The 21,355-nt window shown below is 48.9% G+C and overlaps 1 protein-coding gene across 6 annotated transcripts in view; it reads left to right on the top strand.

Moving 5' to 3' along the window:
* MYO18B (myosin XVIIIB) overlaps positions 1-21,355 on the top strand; it is a 233,054-nt gene that overhangs the window by 138,164 nt on the left and 73,535 nt on the right. For all 6 annotated transcript variants that reach the window (XM_086345996.1, XM_086346001.1, XM_086345999.1 and 3 more), the window contains one exon: positions 6,918-7,070. In XM_086345996.1, the coding sequence (XP_086202122.1) occupies positions 6,918-7,070 (153 nt within the window). The remainder of the gene's footprint in view (positions 1-6,917; positions 7,071-21,355) is intronic.

Raw genomic sequence — 21,355 nt, forward strand, 5'->3', positions numbered from 1 at the left:
AGCTTTTTCTTTCTTCCCCACATCCCCCCAGCACATGGCACTGTCAGACATTTGAATATCTTTATCAGTTACTGAGTGTTGAATTGTACTGCTAATCCCTCTTTACTAGTGGAATTCTGCATTTTTCATGTTTATTATGATTTTCTCTTATGTGAGTTACCTGTTTATAGTGTTTCAGTTCAGTCACTCAGTCATGTTCGACTCTTTGCGACCCCATGGACTGCAGCACACCAGGCTTCCCTGTCCATTACCAACTCCTGGAGCTTGATCAAATTCATGTTCGTTGAGTTGGTGATGCCATCCAACCATCTCATCCTCTGTCGGCCCCTTCTCCTCCTGCCTTCAATCTTTTCCAGCATCAGAGTCTTTTCCGATGAGTCAGCTCTTCGAATCAGGTGGCCAAAGTATTGGAGCTTCAGCATCAGTCCTTCCAATGAATATTCAGGACTGACTTCCTTTAGGATGGACTGGTTGGATCTCCTTGTAGTCCAAGGGACTCTCAAGAGTCTTCTCCAACACCACAGTTCAAAAGCATCAATTCTTTGGTGCTCAGCTTTCTTTTTGGCTCAACTCTCACATCCATACATGACCACTGGAAAAGTCATAGCTTTGACTAGACAGACCTTATTGGCAACATAATGTCTCTGCTTTTTAATATGCTGTCTAGGTTGGTCATAGCTTTTCTCAAAAGAGCAAACGTCTTTAAATTTCATGGCTATAGTCACTGTCTGCAGTGATTTTGAAGCCCAAGAAAATAAAGGCTCTCACTGTTTCCATTGTTTCCCCATCTATTTGCCATGAAGTGATGGGACCGGACACCATGGTCTTTGTGTTTTGAATGTTGAGTTTTAAGCCAGCTTTTTCACTCTGCTCTTTCACTTTCCTCAAGAGACTCTTTAGTTGCTCTTCATTTTCTGCCATAAGCGTGGTATCATTTGCATATCCGAGGTTATTGATATTTCTCCTGGCAATCTTGATTCCAGCTTGTGCTTCTTCCAACCCAGCATTTCGCATAATATACCCTGCATTTAAGTTAAATAAGCAGGGTGACAATATACAGCCTTGACATACTCCTTTTCCTATTTGGAACCAGTCTGTTATTCCATGTCCAGTTCTAACTATTGCTTCCTGACCTGCATACATATTTCTCAAGAGGCAGGTCAGGTGGTCTGGTATTCCCATCGCTTTAAAAATTTTCCACAGTTTATTGTGATCCACATAGTCAAAGGCTTTGGCATAGTCAAGAAAGCAGAAATAGATGTTTTTCTGTAACTCTCTTGCTTTTTCAATGATCCAGCTGATGTTGGCAATTTGATCTCTGGTTCCTCTGCCTTTTCTAAATCCAGCTTGAATATCTGGAAGTTCTAGGTTCATGTACTGTTGAAGCCTGGCTTGGAGAATTTTGAGCATTACTTTGCTAGCGTGTGAGATGAGTGCAATTGTGCGGTAGTTTGAGCATTCTTTGGCATTGCCTTTCTTTGGGATTGGAATGAAAACTGACATTTTCCAGTCCTGTGGCCATTGCTGAGTTTTCCAAATTTGCTGGCATATTGAGTGTAGCATTTTCACAGCATCATCTTCCAGGATTTGAAATAGCTCAGCTGGAATTCCATCACCTCCACTAGCTTTGTTAGTAGTGATGCTTCCTAAGGCCCACTTGACTTCACATTCCAGGATGTCTGGCTCTAGGTGAGTGATCACACCATCGTGGTTATCTGGTTCATTAAGATCTTTTTTGTACAGTTCTTCTGTGTATTCTTGCCACCTCTTCTTAATATCTTCTGCTTCTGTTAGGTCCATACCATTTCTGTCCTTTATTGTGCCCATAATGTGTTTGGTCTTCCTCTTTTTTCTATTAATTATTCATGACCCTTATCCAAGATGCTAATCTACTTTTGGTTGTATATTTTGAAACGAGCTCCTACTCTGTGGATAAGCATTTCACTTTGTTTATAACATTTTAGAGGCTTCCCTGGTGGCTCAGTGGTAAAGAATCTACCCATCAATGCAGGAGATAGAGGTCCTATCCCTGGGTCGGGAAGATCCCTTGGAGGAGGAAATGGCAACCTACTCCAGTGTTCCTGCCTGGAGAACCCCATGGACAGAGGACCCTGGCAGGCTACAGTCCATGAGGTCGCCAGAGTCAGATACTCATTAGCGACTAAACAACAGCAACATAATGTTTTTTACTTAATAAAGTGTTTTTTAAATAGTCTTATTATCCAGTTATGGTTGGTGCTTTTACGATTTCTTTCCTTAACTGACTTCATAAAGATAATTCACCATATTTCTGAAAATTTCTAAAGTTTTGGGCACTTTTAAGTCTTTAATCCACTTAGCTTTTATTTTGGTACGTGTGAGGTAAGAATCTATTTTTTCCTGATATAAATCACCTTCATTTTAGTTCATGAGTGATTTTTTTTCTAAAATTTTTATTTATGTATGTCTGTATTTGGGGGCTGTCCATTCTGTTTAATTGGTGTATTTGTCAGTTCTTGCATCATGTGGCCTTAATGGCTGGGTCTGATAACTTGTAAACAGCTCATCTCTATAATTCGCTTATCTATTTGTGATCCTTTAATCCTCTTATTGAGATTGCATAGCATACCCTGATGGGATTTTCAAATGCATTGGTTTGCAGATTAGTTGGGAACCAGTGACATAGTTGTTTTTTTAAAAATAGTGAACCATTGCAGTCATGAGCATGCTATATCTCTTCATATATCTGTGGCTTTCGTATTTTACTTCTTATTATAAATCAATAATTTATAATAAATAAATAACCTTCTAGTATGTATTTTATTTTCTTCTATATAAGTCCTAAGCTGCTTGTTAGATTTATTTCTAGGAATCTTGTAGTTTCTATGGCTATTATGAGTAGAATATTTTTCTGTACTTTGATTAATTATAATGGTAAATGGGAATATGCTTTGCTTATAACTGTATGGTTGTTTTCTCTTTCTATATTTTGAGGTTATGTTTTTCAGGGCATCTAAGTTTATTTTATTTCTTTATTTCCTTGGCACATTGTAGGTTGTTCCTTTACTGTATGGTGTTCCTCTTTTCTCCATGAATTACTTTTGCCTTATTTTATTTTGCTTGATTTCTTTTAGTTTGCCTGCAAGGTCTTTTTTTCTTTTTTATCCTTTTGTTGTTAACCTTTCTCTCTGTGTGTGTGTGTGTGTGTGTGTGTAAACCTTAAAGAGCTGGATACTGTTTAACAATGTCTTGTAGTACTTGTAGTATTCATTGGAGAATTTAATTCATTTATATTAATATAATAATTAATGATTATTTCTGTTTTTTGTGTATAGTTTGGTTGGTTTATCGCTCTTTTTCTTCGCTGTTCCTTTTTCCCTCTCCCGCTTTGGAATAGATCAATAGCGTCTTCTACGATCCCTTTTCTTCCATTGCTGAGTCTAAAACTACAAACCACATTTCTACCCCTTTGGTAGTTACCCATACATTTTTAGATTAAGTCCTTAACCATAATTTTTTTCTGGCATGCTTTACTTTTCACAGCAAGTCTGTGGAATAGATACTATTTGTTCCTTCATGTAAATGAAACAAGTGAGGCTCAAAAGGTGAAGCCCATTGCCCAAGGTCATATAGCTTACCAACGGTGTAGCTGGATTCAAAGGAAGATCTATATTATTTGGAAGCCTTTAAAAAAAAATCTAACACCTTGCTGCTTGAAAAATGATTAAGTTTCAGCTAACTAGAATTATCTTTTTTGAACCATCTTTTTTCATAATGTTATCAAGCAAGTTACCAAATTAATCTGCCATTAATTTGCTGTGAAACCTTCAGCTGCATACATTCTCTCTCCAAGCCTCAATTTTCCTGTCTGTAAAGTGGCTTGATTGTCCCTAATATTTAGATCATTTGTTAAAAGTGCTTAGAGAGTTCTTTGTCGACAGATATTGAACAGCTTCCCCTAACAGCTTTATGATAAACAGTGAGACTATGGAGGTTGGAATAGAGTTTCCCACAACAGCACTGAACATCGTTTAGATTTATTGGTTAATTATTCACCGGCTTTATCTAAATTTGAATCTGTGTGCTGCAAAATGTAAACTTGCAGAATGACATTTATTTCCCATTAACCTAATGAGTTTGGGGCTTTTTTTTTGTCTTCTCCTCTAGTGTAGCAATTTATTATGAAGGAGAGGATGACTTGGTCTGAGGTTTTGTTGTGAATTTTGTTTGCAGTGATCCTTCTGGAGAGGAGATGGTGCCATCATTTTCAGTCTTTTTGGCAGCGAGGATGGTATCACCCAGAATGTCCCTGGTACTGACCTGCCCCACAGGCTAATGAAAAGCACTTTAGGATGTGTGCAGAGCAGGGGCAGATACAAAAATGAGAAAGGTGCAAAAGCATGCTGCCTGAGTATAATCACAACAACAACCTGGGCTCCAGAGTTAATAAGTCCAGGCTCTGGTGTAACCAGGTACTCTGGTGCAGCGGGTAGAGACTTGAATACTAATGATGGACTGCCTGGGTTCCGATCCCCGGGTGGACACTTGGAGCAGTGTGGCCTTGGCCTGATTGTGCCAGTTTTCTTGGCTGTGCCTCCGTTTCCCTGTGCCAGTATCTACTGGAGTGCCCTGCACACCTCAGGAGGCATGAGTGGGCCCCGGAGAGCCTCTCTCACCATCACTTGCCCTGTCTCTGTGCCCCCGGGCTAACCCCCCAGCACTGCACATTCAGGATGGCTTCCCGGCTGGGCCCTTCCTGCACCTCAGCTCACCAGCTCCTGCTTACCTGAGACTCTCTGCAATCCCATGCCAGCCTGAGCTGGAATACTCCTCTGCGCCTCCATAACACCCTTAAAAAAAAAAAAGGACACCACATAACCTCTCTCATCATGTATTTTACTAAAATTACCTCTTTGCAGTCAGAGAAACTGGGTTCATATCCTAACTCTGCCACTTATGATCTTGGGCAAATGACTTCACTTTTGTTGTAAACCTCAGTTTGGTCATCTGTAAAATGGGACTCATAGTACTTCACACCCCCATAGATTCACCACGTGGACTCCATGTGTTCAGATGTGTTTAGAACAGTGCCTGACACTTAGCAAACCCTCTAAGTATAAGCTATTGCTATTTTAATAAAGGCAATAATAATAATGTCACTATAAAGAGACTATCATGGCAGTAAAATGTGGTAATATGTGACAAAGGGCCTGGAACAATGAATGCCGAGTCCTCAGCTGCTCGGCTCTATATATCAGCATTTTAAACTTAACAAAACAATGTATCTGAGAACTAAGAGGCTGTAGTCTAAGAACCAACTCATTTTTCAAAGAATTCAAAACTGGTGGTAGAATAATAGTCATGCAAAGTCTAGAGGAATTCATCCTAGGTCATCAGACAACGCTCATAATCTTTGATATTTGTAAAGCGTTAGGCAACGTACAAAGTGCTTTTCGATTCATTATCACGTCTGATCCCTGTCTTAACAAGGAGGACAGGGTTTTTTGTTTGTTTGTTTGTGTTTTTAATCTCTTCCTTTACAAATACTCAGGTTCAGAGAGGCGGCATGACTTGGCCTGAATTCCACGTCTAACAAGTGGTGAAGCAGGGTTTCAAGCCTGGGTCGCCTCATTCTAAATCTAAAATACGCGGGGGCATTCTAACACCCTAGGGCTTGGTTGCGCTTGGTGTGGAGGCACAGGTATCCAGGGGTGGAGAAACTGGGTCCCATGGAGGACGAACGTGCACCCCATTTTCTTTAAACCCCTCCAACAATGCTGCTTTCCTCTGGTCTCCTGCAGAGAGCGGGATTTTAGTTTCTTTCAGAGACATTAGCCCCAGTGCTTTTGAAGCCACTGCTCTGTTTCTAGGGGAGACTGTGGGCTGTCGGGATTTCATCAGGCCCCTGTGTGTTTCTTCACCTCCCTTGGTTTGTCTCAGCCTGTGTCGTTGGCCACTGGGAGTTGTCAACGGATCTAATCCGCCCTCCTGGTGCAGAGTCCAGGCTGCGGCTTCTTCAGGGGCCACTTGACTACTGGTCCCTTGGAGGACAGGGTCCTGGGTGACAGAATGTGCTCACCTCTGGGCAACGTTCCTCTGCAGAAAATGGCCTTTTTTTTTTTAATTTGTATGACTTTATTTTTATTTTTAAAATATCTATTTATTTATTTGGCTGTGCCAGGTCTTCAGTCTTCATTGTGGCACGTGGGATCTGTTTCCCCGACTAGGGATCAAACCCGGGGCCTCTGCATTGGCAGCGCAGAGTCTTAGCCACTGGACCACCAGGGAAGCCCCTGGTCTGTCTTTATACTAGCAGAAGAGACCAACTCGAGCGACAGAAATGTGTCTTTTAGACCTTGAAGAGCAGCACAGCAGTTTCTAACACCATTCATTGATCTGTGACATACTCACACAGACGCACACCTCACCCCTCCTGTATAGCGCATGGAATTTTCATCAGCTCACAAAGCCAGCACCCAGATGAGCGCCACTCATAACCCCGCTAGCAGTGCCCTTCCTGTATTACCCAGTCTCTGCCCCTTGGGGGTCACTGCTGTCCTGACTTCTGTCAGCAGAGGGCCTCACCCGACGTGTTGGCTCTCACAAGGTGATGCTTTGGTACACATTTTGAGCCAGGATGACTTGGATCATTTCAGGGTGTGAAAACAGTCATGACAGCAGCTCAGACTGTTGTGCCTTTGCTGTGGGTCGTGCTCTGGGCTAAGCACCTAATTCCCACAGCAGGCCTGTGTGGTTGCTGCCACTCCTGTTGCGCAGGTGAGAAGGCTGAGGCTTGGGAAGGAGAAAGGTCTTGTCCATGGTCCACAGTACGAGTGGTGGAGGCAGGATCTGAACTCAGGGAGCCTGGTTCCAGAGAACTTGGATCCTGGCCACTGCTTTGCCATCCTAGCTCACAGGAACTTTCCCTTGGCTTCCAGATCGGCCATCGGGACTTTGACGTGGAGAAGCGTCTTCGGAGGGACCTCAGGAGGACTCACGCGCTGCTGTCAGACGTGCAGCTCCTGCTGGGGACCATGGAGGACGGCAAGACATCGGTCAGCAAGGAGGAGCTGGAGAAAGTGCAGAGCCAGGTGGGTGTCACGGGCCTCTCAGAGCTGGGTGGGGAGGAGACTGCAGCCGGCAGGGGGACAGTGGTTCTCCAGATGTGGCCATGGTCACAGCCCTGACCTCTGACTTTCACACACCTGTGGAGAGGTGGGTGGCATGGCGGGGCTGGGTGGGTCACGTAGATGTGATACATGAGGACAGGGGTTCAGAAATGACTGGGGAGCCTGTTCCCTTCTTTATGGCCGAAGCAAATGAGTTTTGAGGCCTCGGGCAGATCAGGGTGCTTGGGCAGAACGGTGAGCACAGCACGTCTGTGACTGTGTGTGTGTCTGTGTCGGCCTGCATGTGCACATGAGTGGTGACCAGCAGAGCTGGGTATGAAACAGATAGCGCTGATAATGCATATCCTACATGAGTATCATCATCTCCATTCACAAGCGGGGGGACGGGGTGGCAAGGGGGGAAGTGACCCACTGAGTCTCACAGCTAGATGATGCAGAATCAGAATTTAAACCCAGATTTCCAGACCCCACCGTCCCTGGCTGCCTCAGAGGAGCATTGGAGGTGGATGGGAGGTGAGGCCAGGAGGGACCCGACCACCTCAGGAGATGTGATGGGCGTGGACTGTCCTAAAAGTCACCGCTAAAAGTCCCATGTCCTTGGCAAGCCCTCAGTCCCAGAGAAACCGGGACAGTTGGTCAGTCATTTTCTTTATGGCTGTGTCAGAACATTAGAATCACGTGTGCTTGAACGTGTCCTCCTCCCTTGATCCTTGTGGTATCCCTGGGGGAGGGCAAGTGGTCTTGTGCCCATTTTACAGATGGGAAGATTCTGTCTGGAGGTGGGAAGCAGTGTACCCAAGGTAACACATCAGGTGGGTGGCAGGGTTGGAATTCAAATCCCGGGCTCATGAGTCCAAGTGCAGAATCTGGGAGCTCTTTTGTCTTACCTTGTTTCTTCCTGTCTGTGTGACTGACCAGGCAGATGGAGGACCCGAGCCGCCTCTGTCAGGCGGGCAGGATGTCCAAGCACTCAGCCATCTCTCAGGCATCTTGGGTTCATGTAGCCCCCTTGGCAGGGGACCCTGTATTCAGCCCATCTTCCATCAAAATATTCCTGATGCCATCCAAGCCCTCCTCACCCCAGAGGTGAATGTTCTTGAAAAGGAACCGCGGTGGTTTTGTTTCTTCTCCTTTTCTGTTTTTCTTTTTCTTAAAGTATTCATGAGAAACCTCCCTCTGCAGGGTTAAAATGTGTGTTCTTGGAAAATAGTGGTATTTAATGAAGGCGCCTTGCGCTGAATCAAAGAGCTTCATTCTTCTGAAAGTCCTTCTTCCCTGTCTCTGCGTCTGGCTCCTATCAAAGGGAATTCGCAGCCTTGGCTTTCTGTGGCCGTTGTCATGGAAATCGTTATAAGGATGGGATTGCGTGGACCAGAGGTCAGGGTACAGTTGCTTTGGCTCCCAGCACACGTGTCCTGGATGCCGGAGTCAGAGCTAATCAAATAAAGCAGCGATGACATTGGGCACTGCTGGCTCTCCTCTCCCAGGTATGGGAGTTGTCCTGTACCTGAAGGCTCTGGGGACAGAGGCAGGGAGCACAAGCAGGAGGGGAGGAGAGAGCTAAGTTTGCTGCATCCTCAGTGCTGGGGATGGTGCTGACCTGTTCATTCATCCCTTAATTCAGTATTTATGCAGCATCCACCGAGTGCCCGGCGACATGCTAGATCTAAGTGCATTACGGTTAGCAAGAGAGGCGCGGTCCTCTCCTCATGCAGCTGACGTCTGATGGGAAAGAGCAAACAATGATGCAAATAAGCAGAAACATCCCACACCTTAATTCAGGTAGTAAAGGGAACATGCAGAGTTACCATCAGTAATAAAGGGAATAGGGAATTGTGCAGGTCTCGTTTAGCTTGGATGGGTCAGCTAGCCTCCCCTGGGAGAAGGAGGAGCAGGCAGCGGCCATAACGTGTGGGGCCCGGAAGGTTTGGATTTTATTCCAGCGGTGATGAGAAGCCGTTGGGGCATCCTGAGCGGGGCGTGACACAGTCTGATTCACAGCTCTGTGTGGGGAGTGGATCGAGGAGGGCTGAGTGGGTGCCGTTAGGCTGGTATATCCCTCTGGGCTGGAGGAGATGGCCTCTGGGGTTAAATGGAGACAGCAAAAGGAGGCACACTGGGGCTAGTTTGAAGCTGATGGGACTGGTGGGTCAGGTGGCAACGAGAAGTGTCTTTATTTAGGTCATCTTCACCAGAACTCTGGGAGGTGGCGATTTCTGTTTTGGAGCCATTTCACTAACTAGGGAACAGGTTCCGAGAGGCGGAGCGACTTACCCAAGGGCACACAGCAGTCTCTGTCTTAGTGCCACCAGTTCTGCGCCACGATGTGAGCATTTTTCTAGCACCCACCATGTGTAGGCTTTTCCTTGGAATTTCGGAGTCCCCGGACTTGGCTGCACATCACATAACAAGCATTGTTTAAAAATCACAGATTTCTAGATCCCCCTTCCTCCTTTTTTTCCCTTTGTTGAAACCCAGCATCTGTGTTTTTAACAGTCACATGAGGGAAATCCGATGCTGGTCTTAGGACCACCATTTGGGAAATGTGGGTTCTGTTTATCCTTCAAAACACCCTTTCAAGTTCCATGGCACGGGCCCATTTTGCAGGTGAGAAGACTGACGGTGAGATTATATTAGTGTGACAGAGCCTAGTTCAACCAGTTTTAAAATTCGTTAAATATTGAGTAAGGGGAAGTGGTTCCAGCACTTGCTAGTTTTGTGACCTTCACCGTGGGCTTCCATGAGCCCTTCTCCTAAATCGGAGCATTGTCATCTCCCGGTGGCCCAGGCATGTGTGTGTGTGGGGGGCGGGGGCAGTGATGAGGTGCTGCCAGGACAGGTTTGAAGAGCTTGAACACCCTCCAAAGCCTCTACAGCTTGCTAACCTTGGCGCCGGGTAACCTAGAGAAAGGTTTTCTCTCAGGGCAGATAAGAGGGAACGCGTTTGAAAGCACCTCTCAGCGAGCAAACTGTGTACATTCAGTGAGTGCTGATGTGGTGTCCACTCTGGGATGATTTGAGGCCAGGCGGTGGGGATAAGGAAGTGCCCTTCTCGACAGGGGCTCCCAGTCCAGGGAGAGGCCGGCCTCAGAGGAGACTGTTGCCAGCAGGGTGACAAGATCTTTACTGGGGAATGTTGTTATTTAGTCACTAAGTCATGTCTGACTCTTCTGCAACCCCATGGACTGCACACCAGGCTCCACTGTCCATAGGATTCTCCAGACAAGAATACTGAAGTGGGTTACCATGCCCCCCTCCAAGGGATCTTCCCCACCCAGGGATTGAACCCACATCTCCTGCATTGGCAGGGGGTTCTTTACCACTGAGCCACCAGGGAAGCCCCTGGGGAAGTGTTGGGGGTTAGCTAATTTCTCTGTGGGAGAGGAGCTCGTGGCTTCAGCTGTCGTCCTAAAGATGGAAGTGACCCGCCGGCTGAGTAAGGCGCATGTGGGTGTTCTGGGAGGAAGCACCCGCGCTTCCAGGGGCAGAGGCAGGCGGAGTGATGGAGCATGCTCGGTTGTGCATTGTATCGCTGGTATACAGTGTTCCCCAAGGTAAGGGCAGAGAGGATAATGCTGCTCTTTGAGGCTGGAGTCAGCCATGAATGGTTTACTGAGCCTGGCTAAAGAGTTTGGGCCTTATCCCAAAGGTGACTGGGAGCTACAGAGCAGGCACAAGTGCGGTCAGAAGTGCTTGTGAAAAATGGCAGGCTTCAAGGCCAGCAGAAGCAGTGATGTGTGGCACGCCCTGCTCAGCCAGAGGCGTGGGAGGATCTTCTTGGAGTAGTGGTCCCTTGTTGGCACCAGGGACTGGTTTCGTGGAAGGTAATTTTTTTAGGGACCAGGCTGGGATGGTTTCATGATGATTCAAGCGTGTTACATTTACTTGTTTTTACATCAGCTCCACCTCAGATCATCAGGCATTAGACCCCAGAGGTTGAGGACCCCTGCCTTAGAGCATCTCCCAGGGCCCCTGGATTCTTCCCATGTGGACAAAGAGCCCCTCGCCCCACCTTCTAGAATCCTGAGAAAATTGTCTCTTTCTACTCAGTTTCCCTCCATTGGAAGACTTGGTGCTGTCTGAGTTAACACATGAGGTTTAAGACCCTGTGATAAAACACGGAAGATGCACACCTCATGAGTTCTAATCCCGCCTCTGCTGTTTAACGAGTTAGTTGTACGATTCTGAGTAAGTCACCCTGCCTGTCAGAGGTTCCTTGTTCTTACTGAAGAAAAACAGTCATGATATTCCCAGCTTCTGGGCTGGGAGAAAGCACCCTAGACCCTGGATTGGAAGGAATTCCCTAAACTGAAACCTGTCAGGCAGGGATTTTTAAAGGCAGGGCTGCCTACTGGCTCCTACATCCCCCCACCCCCACCCTGAGTTGCCTGGTGGAAGACTTTGGATTCGGGCTGGGATTTTACACGACCTGGGGGAACAGGTAGACAAGGCACGTTCTTTAGGAGCAATTACTGATTAATTCCCAGGGAATGTTTCCACTGGAAACAAACTAATCTGGAGACAGAAGCAATCCCAGCCACCAAGATATATAATTGAGATAATCGCTATGCATAAATAACACCTGTGAGCAGCAGATGCCTGCACCTGGCTCCGAGGAGGAAGTGGAGAATGGTGTCTGCTCTGGGCAGTGGCTACTTTATTTTTTTTTTAATTCATGCCTTTGACCTTTGCCTCCTCCAGAAAGGAAATATGTCATTTGCTTTTTTTTTTCTTTTGGTTAAATGGAAAAGAGTGCCCCGAGCTCTTCAGTTGTTTACTGAATTCCTGCCGGGGGCTGTCTTCCCCCTGCCTGCTGAGGACAAAGCTGTCGCCAGGCCTTAGCCATTGGGCCCCCTGCAGAGCCCTGGCACCCCGCCCCTGCCTGCCTGCCCCCTTCTCAGCCCACACCACCTGTGTGTCTCATTCAGCACTCTCTCAAGTCTGCCGGCCTCCCGTCTTACACAAGCAATCTTTCTGCCACCTGATCTTTGAGGAGAGATTTTTTAAAATACAAATACCATCTGGTTCTTTGCATTTGGGATCCATCCGAGGCACAATCCACCTCCCTCAATTTGACCTTTAAAGATGCACAGTCCAGGACTTCCCTGGTGGTCCAGCGGTAAAGAATCCACCTGCCAATGCAGGGGGCATGGGTTTGATCCCTGGTCTGGGAAGATCTCACATCCCACGGGGATCCCACATACAACTAAGCCCTCGGGTAGGCCCATTGGGCCTGGTGCGTCTTCCACACAGTGGACTCCCAGTAGTCCCCACCAGTGCACAGAAGACTGAGGGTCCCCTTTGCCCTTAACCAGGATGGTGGCCATCGGGCATCACCCATGCTTCTGCAAGACATTGAAAATAACTAGTGGGCTCTCGGAGGGTCATCCCAGTGGAGTCTTTAGTGTGAGCGGACACTTTGGGAGCACGTCTCTCCAGCCCGGAACCATAGAACAGGTGGTTTGTTGGTGGTTCTGGATGTTTTATTTGAAGAGACTTTCTTAAAGATTATGTTGGAGTAAATTGATTCAATATTAACATAACCTCCTATCAGAGAAAGATAAAGACCAAATTGTAATTGGTTAAAAACATGGTTATCAGCGGTCTGCTCACCCCACAAATATTGACACTTCCAAGGCTGTGATGAAGTGGGAAGAGGCTGGTTTCATGGCAGACAGGGAATGCCATCTATGCTTAGCCCTCGAAGCATAGATAAACTGTTCAGCTGTGGAGGGCCAGCCTCTCAGAGAGCCCGGCCAGCCCCTGGGGCCATCGTTACCAAGGGAACACAGACACTGATGGCAGACATCCATGGTTTACACTCAGCCAGTCATGGGGCCAAGAGCTTAGAGATCATGACCTAACTCTGTGCCCCCAACCCACTTCAATGTAGCGAGTCCCTCGAGTAGAGGGACCTGTCCTCTGGCGCCAGAGCTCTGCACGTGAGCAAGGCCTCACCGGGTGGCAGAGTCCCCACAGGAAGCAGCCAGCATTCAGGAGTCCCTTCTCTGCAGCAGGAAGCTCAGCATATGAGAATCCCACCCAAAGTCACAGAGTTTGGGGGGCAACTGGGATGCATTGTATTTATTTATTTATTATTACGTGTGTATTGGTCATGCCACACAGCACATAGGATCTCAGTGTCCCGACCAGAGATCAAACCTGAGCCTCCACTGGACCACCAGGAAGGTCCCTAGGATGTACTTTAAATAATGTATCTTGAAAGAATTTCCAGTGTACCAAAAAATTATAAGGATAGTTCAAAGGATTCCTTTAAATCCTTCACCTAGATTCCTCAGCTTTTAACTTTTTGCCATGTTCGCGGTATCATTTTCTCACTAAATTACATCCTCTGAATTATTTGAAAACAAATTACAGATGTGAGATCTCTTTACCCTTATCAAAATTGGAAATTTTAGCATGGATATTCTAACCCAGGGGTCAGCAAACTCAGGCTCACAGGCCAAGTCCAGCCCATGCTGCCTGATTTTTCGTTTTTGTTTTGTTTTGCTTTGTTTTTTTATTATAGCCTGAGAGCTGAGAGAGGTTTTGTTTTTAAATAGCCACATATAAAGTTAGATAAGTACCCGCATTTATCCTTCCATTTTGCCTCTAGGCCTGCAGAGCCTAAAACACTCTGCAGCTTGCACTTGAAGGAAAACTTTGCTGACCCCTTATGCTGCCTGCTGACTATTCTGATTTTGCCTGTTGTTTTACTCACATTCTTTGTAGCCATTTTTCTCCCTGTTCAGGGTCCAGCCTAGACTGTGTCACAGTTGTGTTCAGTCTTGTGACACTGCCCATAGAGCCTCTGTCTTTGTATTTTATGACGCTAGAATTTTGGACGAGTTCGGGCCAGTTGTGTGGTAGAAACTTCCTCCACCTGGGTGACCTAGAATTGGAAGCCGTGTGTTTTTCATTTCAAAGCCGCTTGGATTTGTGTGGGTCTGAGGGTGTTCCTGGGACACGAGACTTCTGATCTTAAAACCAAAAAAGTTCCAGGCAGACAGGGATGAACTGGTCACCCTAGAGCCAGAGCTTCAAGTCCTAAGTAATTCTGGGGAAGATAAAAGGGCCCTCCCTCTGGGCTCTCCCTAAGACCTTTTGTTCTCAAAAGGTTCCCGCAGATTTAAGGGAGGGGCCGATGAGCCAGATGCTGATTTAAGAGCCATTTCTGGGTTCATCATCTGCTCCTGTGGCTCCTGACCTGCATTCCCACCCTCATCCTGTTCCCATTCCGCAGCCCCCCGCCAACCCCGTCTCGCTGTCCTTGGTCTACTGATGCAGATGAGACTTGCTGATGACACTGCGCATGGTCATTGGGTCCTTCTCCTTGCTGGTTTCTAACTGCATCACGATTTAGCCCCTTTGCTATTGATGGGCATGTAAGTTATCTAGACTTAGAGCCATTATGAACGGCCGGGCAGTGGGTGGCCTCAGGAGGGGGCATCCGGGGCTCCTGTAGCCACACGAGGCCGTGGGCAGCTCAGGGGGCAAGACAGCAGCCCCGCTGACTGGGGCCGATTCAGCAATGCGCTGAGCTTGTCTTGCAGCCTCGCTCCCTCTGCACATAGGTGTGGAGTCCCTACCGCAAGGCCCAGTGACCCTTCAGAGCCCCTGTCCAGTGGGAAGACAGACGTGGAGGTGCTCAGATGCTATGCTATTTAGGTGAGCACTGGGGAGCTGGAATATCACCAAAAGTGGGGCATGAATGGATGGAGGCAGGGAGGACCTTTTTTGAGTATTTTATCCTGCTTTTTCAAGTTTGTATTTTTTTTCTCTCTCTCTTTGGAGTGTGTTACAAATCCATCGTCCCCAGAGGGAAGACAGGAAGGAAATTCTTGAAGTCTGTTCAGTTATGTAGGACCTGTGCCGTCCTTTGGTCCTGTAATACAAAATGTGAAAGTGAAGTCGCTCAGTCGTGTCTAACTCTTTGCGACCCCATGTACTGTAGTCCACCAGGCTCCTCTGTCCATGGGGTTTTCCAGGCAAGAATACTGGAGTGGGTTGCCATTTCCTTCTCCAACAAAATTAGAAAGGGCTCCTAAACGCTCAAACAGACTTAAAACAAGTGAAAGGAGACCTGCTTTACTCAGCAGGTGGTAAACACATGACACAGGGCTCACAAGGAAAAGCTGTGCGTTTAAAAGTGACCTCGGTTCACTTCCTGGCTCCAGTCATCATTTAATAGCTATGTGACCTTGACACGTTAACTGGAATATCACAGAGGCTCTCTGAGCCTCAGTTTCCTCATCAGTAAAATGAAGACAAGAGTCAGTATGTGTTGTAAATTAACAGACACGTGGTCAGCATCCACAGAGAGCGGATACTATTATTGCCCTACTCGTCATGATGATTGTTACTACTCTGAGATGAGGGTGGTGGAAAGTAAATCCTCAGAGAGCATTTCAGCGCATCGATAAATGATGGTCTTCTAGCACAGTGTACGGAAAGTCACAGAACGTTTAGAATATGCCCAAGTGATTGGAGATCAAGGACACAGAGAGGAACCACCATACGGTCTTAGGAAATTTCCCTGGAGGCCGCTGTCATCCAGCTCCTGAGCTGGACAGACCATCGGTGGACCTGACCTGATATTTTTAGTATGTTCACATTTAGTAAATTTGTTCTCTATCAGGGCTGTGTGTAGTTTGAGATGTTGGTGACTGCCTCCAGGGAAAAGCTTCCTACTAAAGGGTAACTTCTGGGTGTGCTGCTGGGACGCCACGGGCCAGGGTGTGTTGAGATTAGCCCGCCAAAGCCACCATTTCTTAGAACACTTCCCATGGCATTTGCTCTGTGGTATTTTTAAATCCTCTGAGTTGTTCAGTCAGACCCAGAAATCCAGGTTCTGATCACTCTGCTGAAATATCAGAATTTTCCCTCTTTCCCCAGCTCATTCTGTGTGTCAAGCCAACTCGTCTCGTAGCTTAATAAGTCCAAAGCAAACATTTTACCTCGGGTATTTGGAGCGGGCAGATGGCATCGCACGGGAAAGCACTGCTATTCTTCGGTTTGTAGTTGATGGCTGTGTGCTGGGAATCTCAATCGCCCTCCTCCCACTGAATGAGAGGGTGGGTGTTGGAGAGAGAATGCCTGAGACAGACCCAGCAGCAGAGAAAGGCTGTGTGCAGAGGGGGCTGGTGGTGGCCCAGAAACAGCAGGGGTTTTGTTTTTTTTCCTTCAGCTTGGGTTGAGAGTCTCACGGACTTGACTCTGACCTTGGGCAAGTCACTTCCCTGCCCAGGCTGATTCCTCCCCTGCATGGCTATGGTGGGCTACAGTTGTGATAAACCTCAAGGCCCGCGCGGTATCTGATGTGGTTGGTGTCGAAAAAATCTCATCCTGTCTTCATCTCCCCACTGAATAATAGGGAAGGGGGACTGTCAGTATTTATCCCCCTACCAGGAGGGGTCTACACACAGAATAGGAAATACATGGCTGTTACGCTGTCAAAGGGTTTTGGAGGGAGCTCCTTGGATCCAGCTTTGGGCACAGGGGTTTACTCTGTGGCTGACTCTGTATGTATTAGCTCTTCTGACTCCCTCACTCAGCCAGTGTCTGGGTTCCAGGGAACAACTGCACAGCTCACAGTTCATTAAACAGAAAAAGGGATGTGACAGGCTGAAATATCTGAAAGGTTCTGAGGCTACGACTGCCTTCAGGCTTGGCTAGATCTAGGTGCTCCAGTCATGACATCAAGAACATCTCGTGGCTCAGCACCTTGAGGTCAGCTTTTATTCTTAGGCAGTCTCTTCCTTTTGGGGGCAGGATGGACACTCCAGGCTTACATCCTGTGTCAGAAAAAGCTGTGTCCGTAGTCACAGCCAGAATCCTGGTGTCAGCCTTGCTACTGTCCCACGACCAACCGCTGAGGCCAAAGAAGGCAGTGCTCTGACTGGCAAGTCTGATTCATGAGCTTCTCCTCTGGGCTCGAGGGAGGGGTGTCGGCCCCATCACAGGCATCTGAGGGATGGACATTCTTTGCAGAGAAGATAGGGGTGCTGTTATCCAAAGAAAAGAGAGTAGGCATGTGCAGTCACATCGCCAGATTCCCCTTCCGGAGCCTGTGTGGTGGGGACCGCTGTTACAGAGGAGGGCAGTTAACCAATGGCTTGGGCGTGAGAGGAGATGAGCCGCATCCGGCATGGAAGCACTGTGGGCGCCTGGGGCTGCCGAGCACGTGGGGGAGGAGTCTCAGCCCCTGGGAGCCTGGTGTCCAGGCCGCCTGATACTTAATGCCAGGGTGACCCAAGCTAAGTAGCTTCACCGCCCCACCCATCATTTTCCCCAAAAACAGCAGTGAGAATGGCGGCTGACCCGAGCCGAGTGTGTTGTTGTCAGGGTTAAGGGAGTGAACACGGAGCCACGCCTGGCCCAGAGCGGGGCCTCAGACGCCTCCCCAACGTGCTCGACAGCCCCCCGGGCTGCTGTGGCACTCCCATCCTGGGTGCCGTTCGCCTCCTCTTGCCCCCGAGAGCTCAGGCTTCCAGGGCCTCCAGGGTCCTCCCGGGTCCTCCCACACTGTCCAGGAGTCAGGACCTCGCCGCGCCCGTCCAGGCCGGGGCCGCGGCCCCCGGCGTTCCTGTACACAGTGGCCACTGGTCAAGGTCTCCTGGCTCAGTGGCTGGGGAGGAACTGACGCCCCGCCCTGTGCAGGCGCTGGGACCGGTGGCTGATCCAGCGAGTGGATGATGGGGTGACTAGACTACTCGAGGAGGAGAGGAGCTTCTGGCCATTACAGGCATTTTGGTGCTTTGTACCCATGAACTTTGCACATTATTGTATTGATGTTGCAAGAAACAAGATTTGAAAGGAGAGAAAACATGAACTTGTAGGAAGATCAATTGGTTGTTTTGGAAGATCAATTGGAAGATCAATCAATCGGTTATTTCGCTGAGAGCCTGCTGTGGGTCCCGCCCCTACCCCAGGTCTAGAGGGGGTGGAAATCCTGGGGGCCTTTTCTCCGCCAGCCCTCCCCACCATGGTGGGGTCCCACCTGGAACCCGGGAGGGCTTATCCACGGGGACGGGTGGTGGCTTGGAGCTGATGGGTATGCTGGCCGCTGCCCCCGGGACACTCGTTGCCATCGTGGCTGTGGGGCTGGCGGTGGGACTCCGGCAACCTTCCAGGGGAGCCTCTGCTCTCTGACCGCTCCACCCGGACCTCCCCCCGGGAAGACACCTTCAGAGCGGCGGTGGCCACGTCGCAAGCCCAAGGGATCTGATCTCAGCCCTGCCGAGACTTCCTCCCGACTTCATAAAAACGTCAGTCACACAGCCTCAATATGGAAATAACGTGCAGTGAGTTATTCTTCCACTACGTCATCCATAATGGAAAATCAGCCTGAGATGGCCCTGTATTTCTTCCCGCTCCCTAAAGTGTAATAAATTGAAATTTTTAAAGCTCGGCATTAACACAGCTCGTCAGCAGCATCCCTGGGCCTTCCCCGGGGGAGTCCGTGAGCTGGGGTGATGTCCGGTGTTGCCCGTCCAGACCCGATGAAACCTGGGCCTGCTTGACTTGCTTGCCTCTGGGGCCAGCACCCTCCCTCCAGCCGTCCCAGTCTGCCAGGAAGCCTAAAACCCTTCCCTGGGATTGTGGTCCAGGCCCTGCCTCGCTGGCCCCATGACCACGACAGCTTGGCCTCTGGCACTCTCTTCACCTCTAAAACGGGGTTGGAAAGTCCTCATTTCTCAGGCTAGTGAGTGATGAAAGTGAAAGTTGCTCAGTTATGTCCAACTGTTTGCGACCCCATGGACTATACAATCCATGGAATTCTCCAGGCCAGAACACTGGAATGGGTAGCCTTTCCCTTCTCCAAGGGATCTTCCCAACCCAGGGATCGAACCCGGGTCTCCCGCATTGCAGGAGATTTCTTTACCGGCTGAGCCACTAGGGAGGCCGAGAATACTGGAGTGGGTGGCCTATCGCTTCTCCAGCGAATCTTACCAACCCAGGAATTGAACCGGGATCTCCCACATTGCGGGCAGATTCTTTACCACCTGAGCTATCAGGGAAGCCCAGTGATGAAAGAGACAACAGCAATCTCCACCATTCCTGTTTTGGCATTGTCTCAGCACCAGGCGCTGTGCTAAGCATGCTTGGATTTTCACTGATTTATTCTGCACTGGTCCTGGAATGTGACCAGGCCCATGCTATAGATGAGGAAACTGAGGCACGGTGAGCTCAGTGACTTGCTGAAAGGCGGACGCTCCAGGTCTGACCCCACCCACGGTGCACCTGGCGCTTAGAGGGGCCAGCATGGCTTGGTTTCCTGCCGCTTCCCTTTGGTGTGAACTCTTTCCTCCCAGGAAATCCGAGTTCTGTCAATTCTCCCTGCTTTGTCTCCCTGTCATTCTACAGCCCCACCTGCCTCAGGTCATGGTGACAGGACTGAGTGGCTTCCGTGGTCACAGCAAGCCTCTGGGCTGTATTCTCTACAGTTGGAGTTCTCTCTTTATTTAATCCATTCTGCTCTTTTCAGAGTGTGGCTTTCCATGAGGGGCAGCAGAGTACAGTGGTTAAAGGCTTGGCCTCTGGGGTTGGACCAACCAGGTTTCCCCCCTGCTGGCCATGTGCCTGGGAGCGAGTCACTTCACCTCCATGAACCTCTGTTTCCTCCGAGGTCAGTTGGTCCTCACAGCGACACCTTTTCTCCTAGGGACCTCATGGGGCTGTTGAGTAGTCAGGCAGATAGAGGCCATGTACCGGACATGGTCCCCAAGCAACAGTAGCAGGTGTGACCATTGATTCCTGAACCATCAGGAGCAAGATAATCCTCTCTCCAGCCCGACAGGAGCTGAAACCCACGCCTGCAGCTCTGTGTGCTGCCTGCATGCCACCTCTGCCCCTCTCTGCCTAGGGAGGGATGAGCTGTCTCTTGCCCGGCTTGCTCCAGGGAGCCTGGGGAAAGGAAGGAGCATGTCAGATATGTGTGCATGCTCAGTGGATAAGTCATGTCCGACTCTTTGCGACCCCGTGGACTGTACCCTGCCAGGCTCCTCTGTCCATGGGATTCTCCAGGCAAGAATACTGGAGTGGGTTGCCGTTTCCTTCCCCAGGATATCTTCCCTCCCCAGGGATCAAACCTGTGTCTCCTGCATTGGCAGGTGGATTCTTTATCGCTGAGCACCAGGGGACAGAAAATACAGCCTTCCCTCTGTGGGGGTTCTGAGGACCAGCGGCATCATGTTGATGAAACCCTCCTTCAGCCAAAGGCGGGGCTCAGCAGATGGGAACTGCGTCGTCTGTGGGCTCCACTTGAACTCTCCCTTGCCTCCTGGCTCTGGGCCTAGCGACTCGGCCTGGCAGGGCCCCTGCAGGACACCTCCTTCCACTGCTAGTTACCTGACATCATCTCCCGTGCTGGCCCATCTGCTCCTGCCTGCCTGTTTCTTTGTTCCTTGTACACCGCCCTGTGTAGACCCTTCCATTTCTCCCCACTTCCTCTCTGATTGAAGCACTCCACCAACCTCTTCCTGAAGGACCACAGCAGCATCCTCTCTGGCTGCCCTGTTGCTAATTTTGTCCACAAAAGTGCATCCTCCCATGGCAGCCAGAGGGAGATCACGCTGCCCTCCTTAGAGAGTGTGGTTTTCTTGCAGACTGAAACAAACCTGAACTTGGCACCCTGGCTCACTGCTGTGACTCCCACCCACTTCCTCAGCATCGCCGCCTCCTGGCCCTCTCTGTGAGGCTGACCAGTTATCAGTTCAGTTGCTTAGTCGTGTCTGACCTTACGACATCATGGACTGCAGCATGCCAGGCTTCCCTGTCCATCACCAACTCCCAAAGTTTACTCAAACTCATGTCCATTGCGTTGATGATGCCATCCAACCATCTCATCCTCTGTCGTCCCCTCCTGCCTTCAGTCTTTCCCAGAAACAGTGAGTCGGTTCATTGCATCATGTGGCCAAAATATTGGGAGTTTCAGCTTCAGCATCAGTCCTTCCAGTGAACACCCAGGACTGATCTCCTTTAGGATGGACTGCTTGGATCTCCTTGCAGTCCAAGGGACTCTCAAGCATCTTCTCCAACACCACGGATCAAAAGCATCAATTCTTCGGCGCTCAGCTTTCTTTATAGTCCAACTCTCACATCTGTACATGACTACTGGAAAAACCATAGCCTTGACTAGACGGACTTTTGTTGGTATGACCAGCCATACTAGCTGCCTTTCTGTTCTGCAGCACCAGGCTCCTTGCTGTTCCTGCCTCAGGACCTTTGCACTTCCTGTTGCCTCC

Source organism: Bos grunniens, chromosome 17, assembly GCF_055505025.1.
Source record: "Bos grunniens cultivar Pamir isolate PY7600 chromosome 17, Bosgru_T2T1.0, whole genome shotgun sequence".
NCBI lineage: Eukaryota > Metazoa > Chordata > Mammalia > Artiodactyla > Bovidae > Bos > Bos grunniens.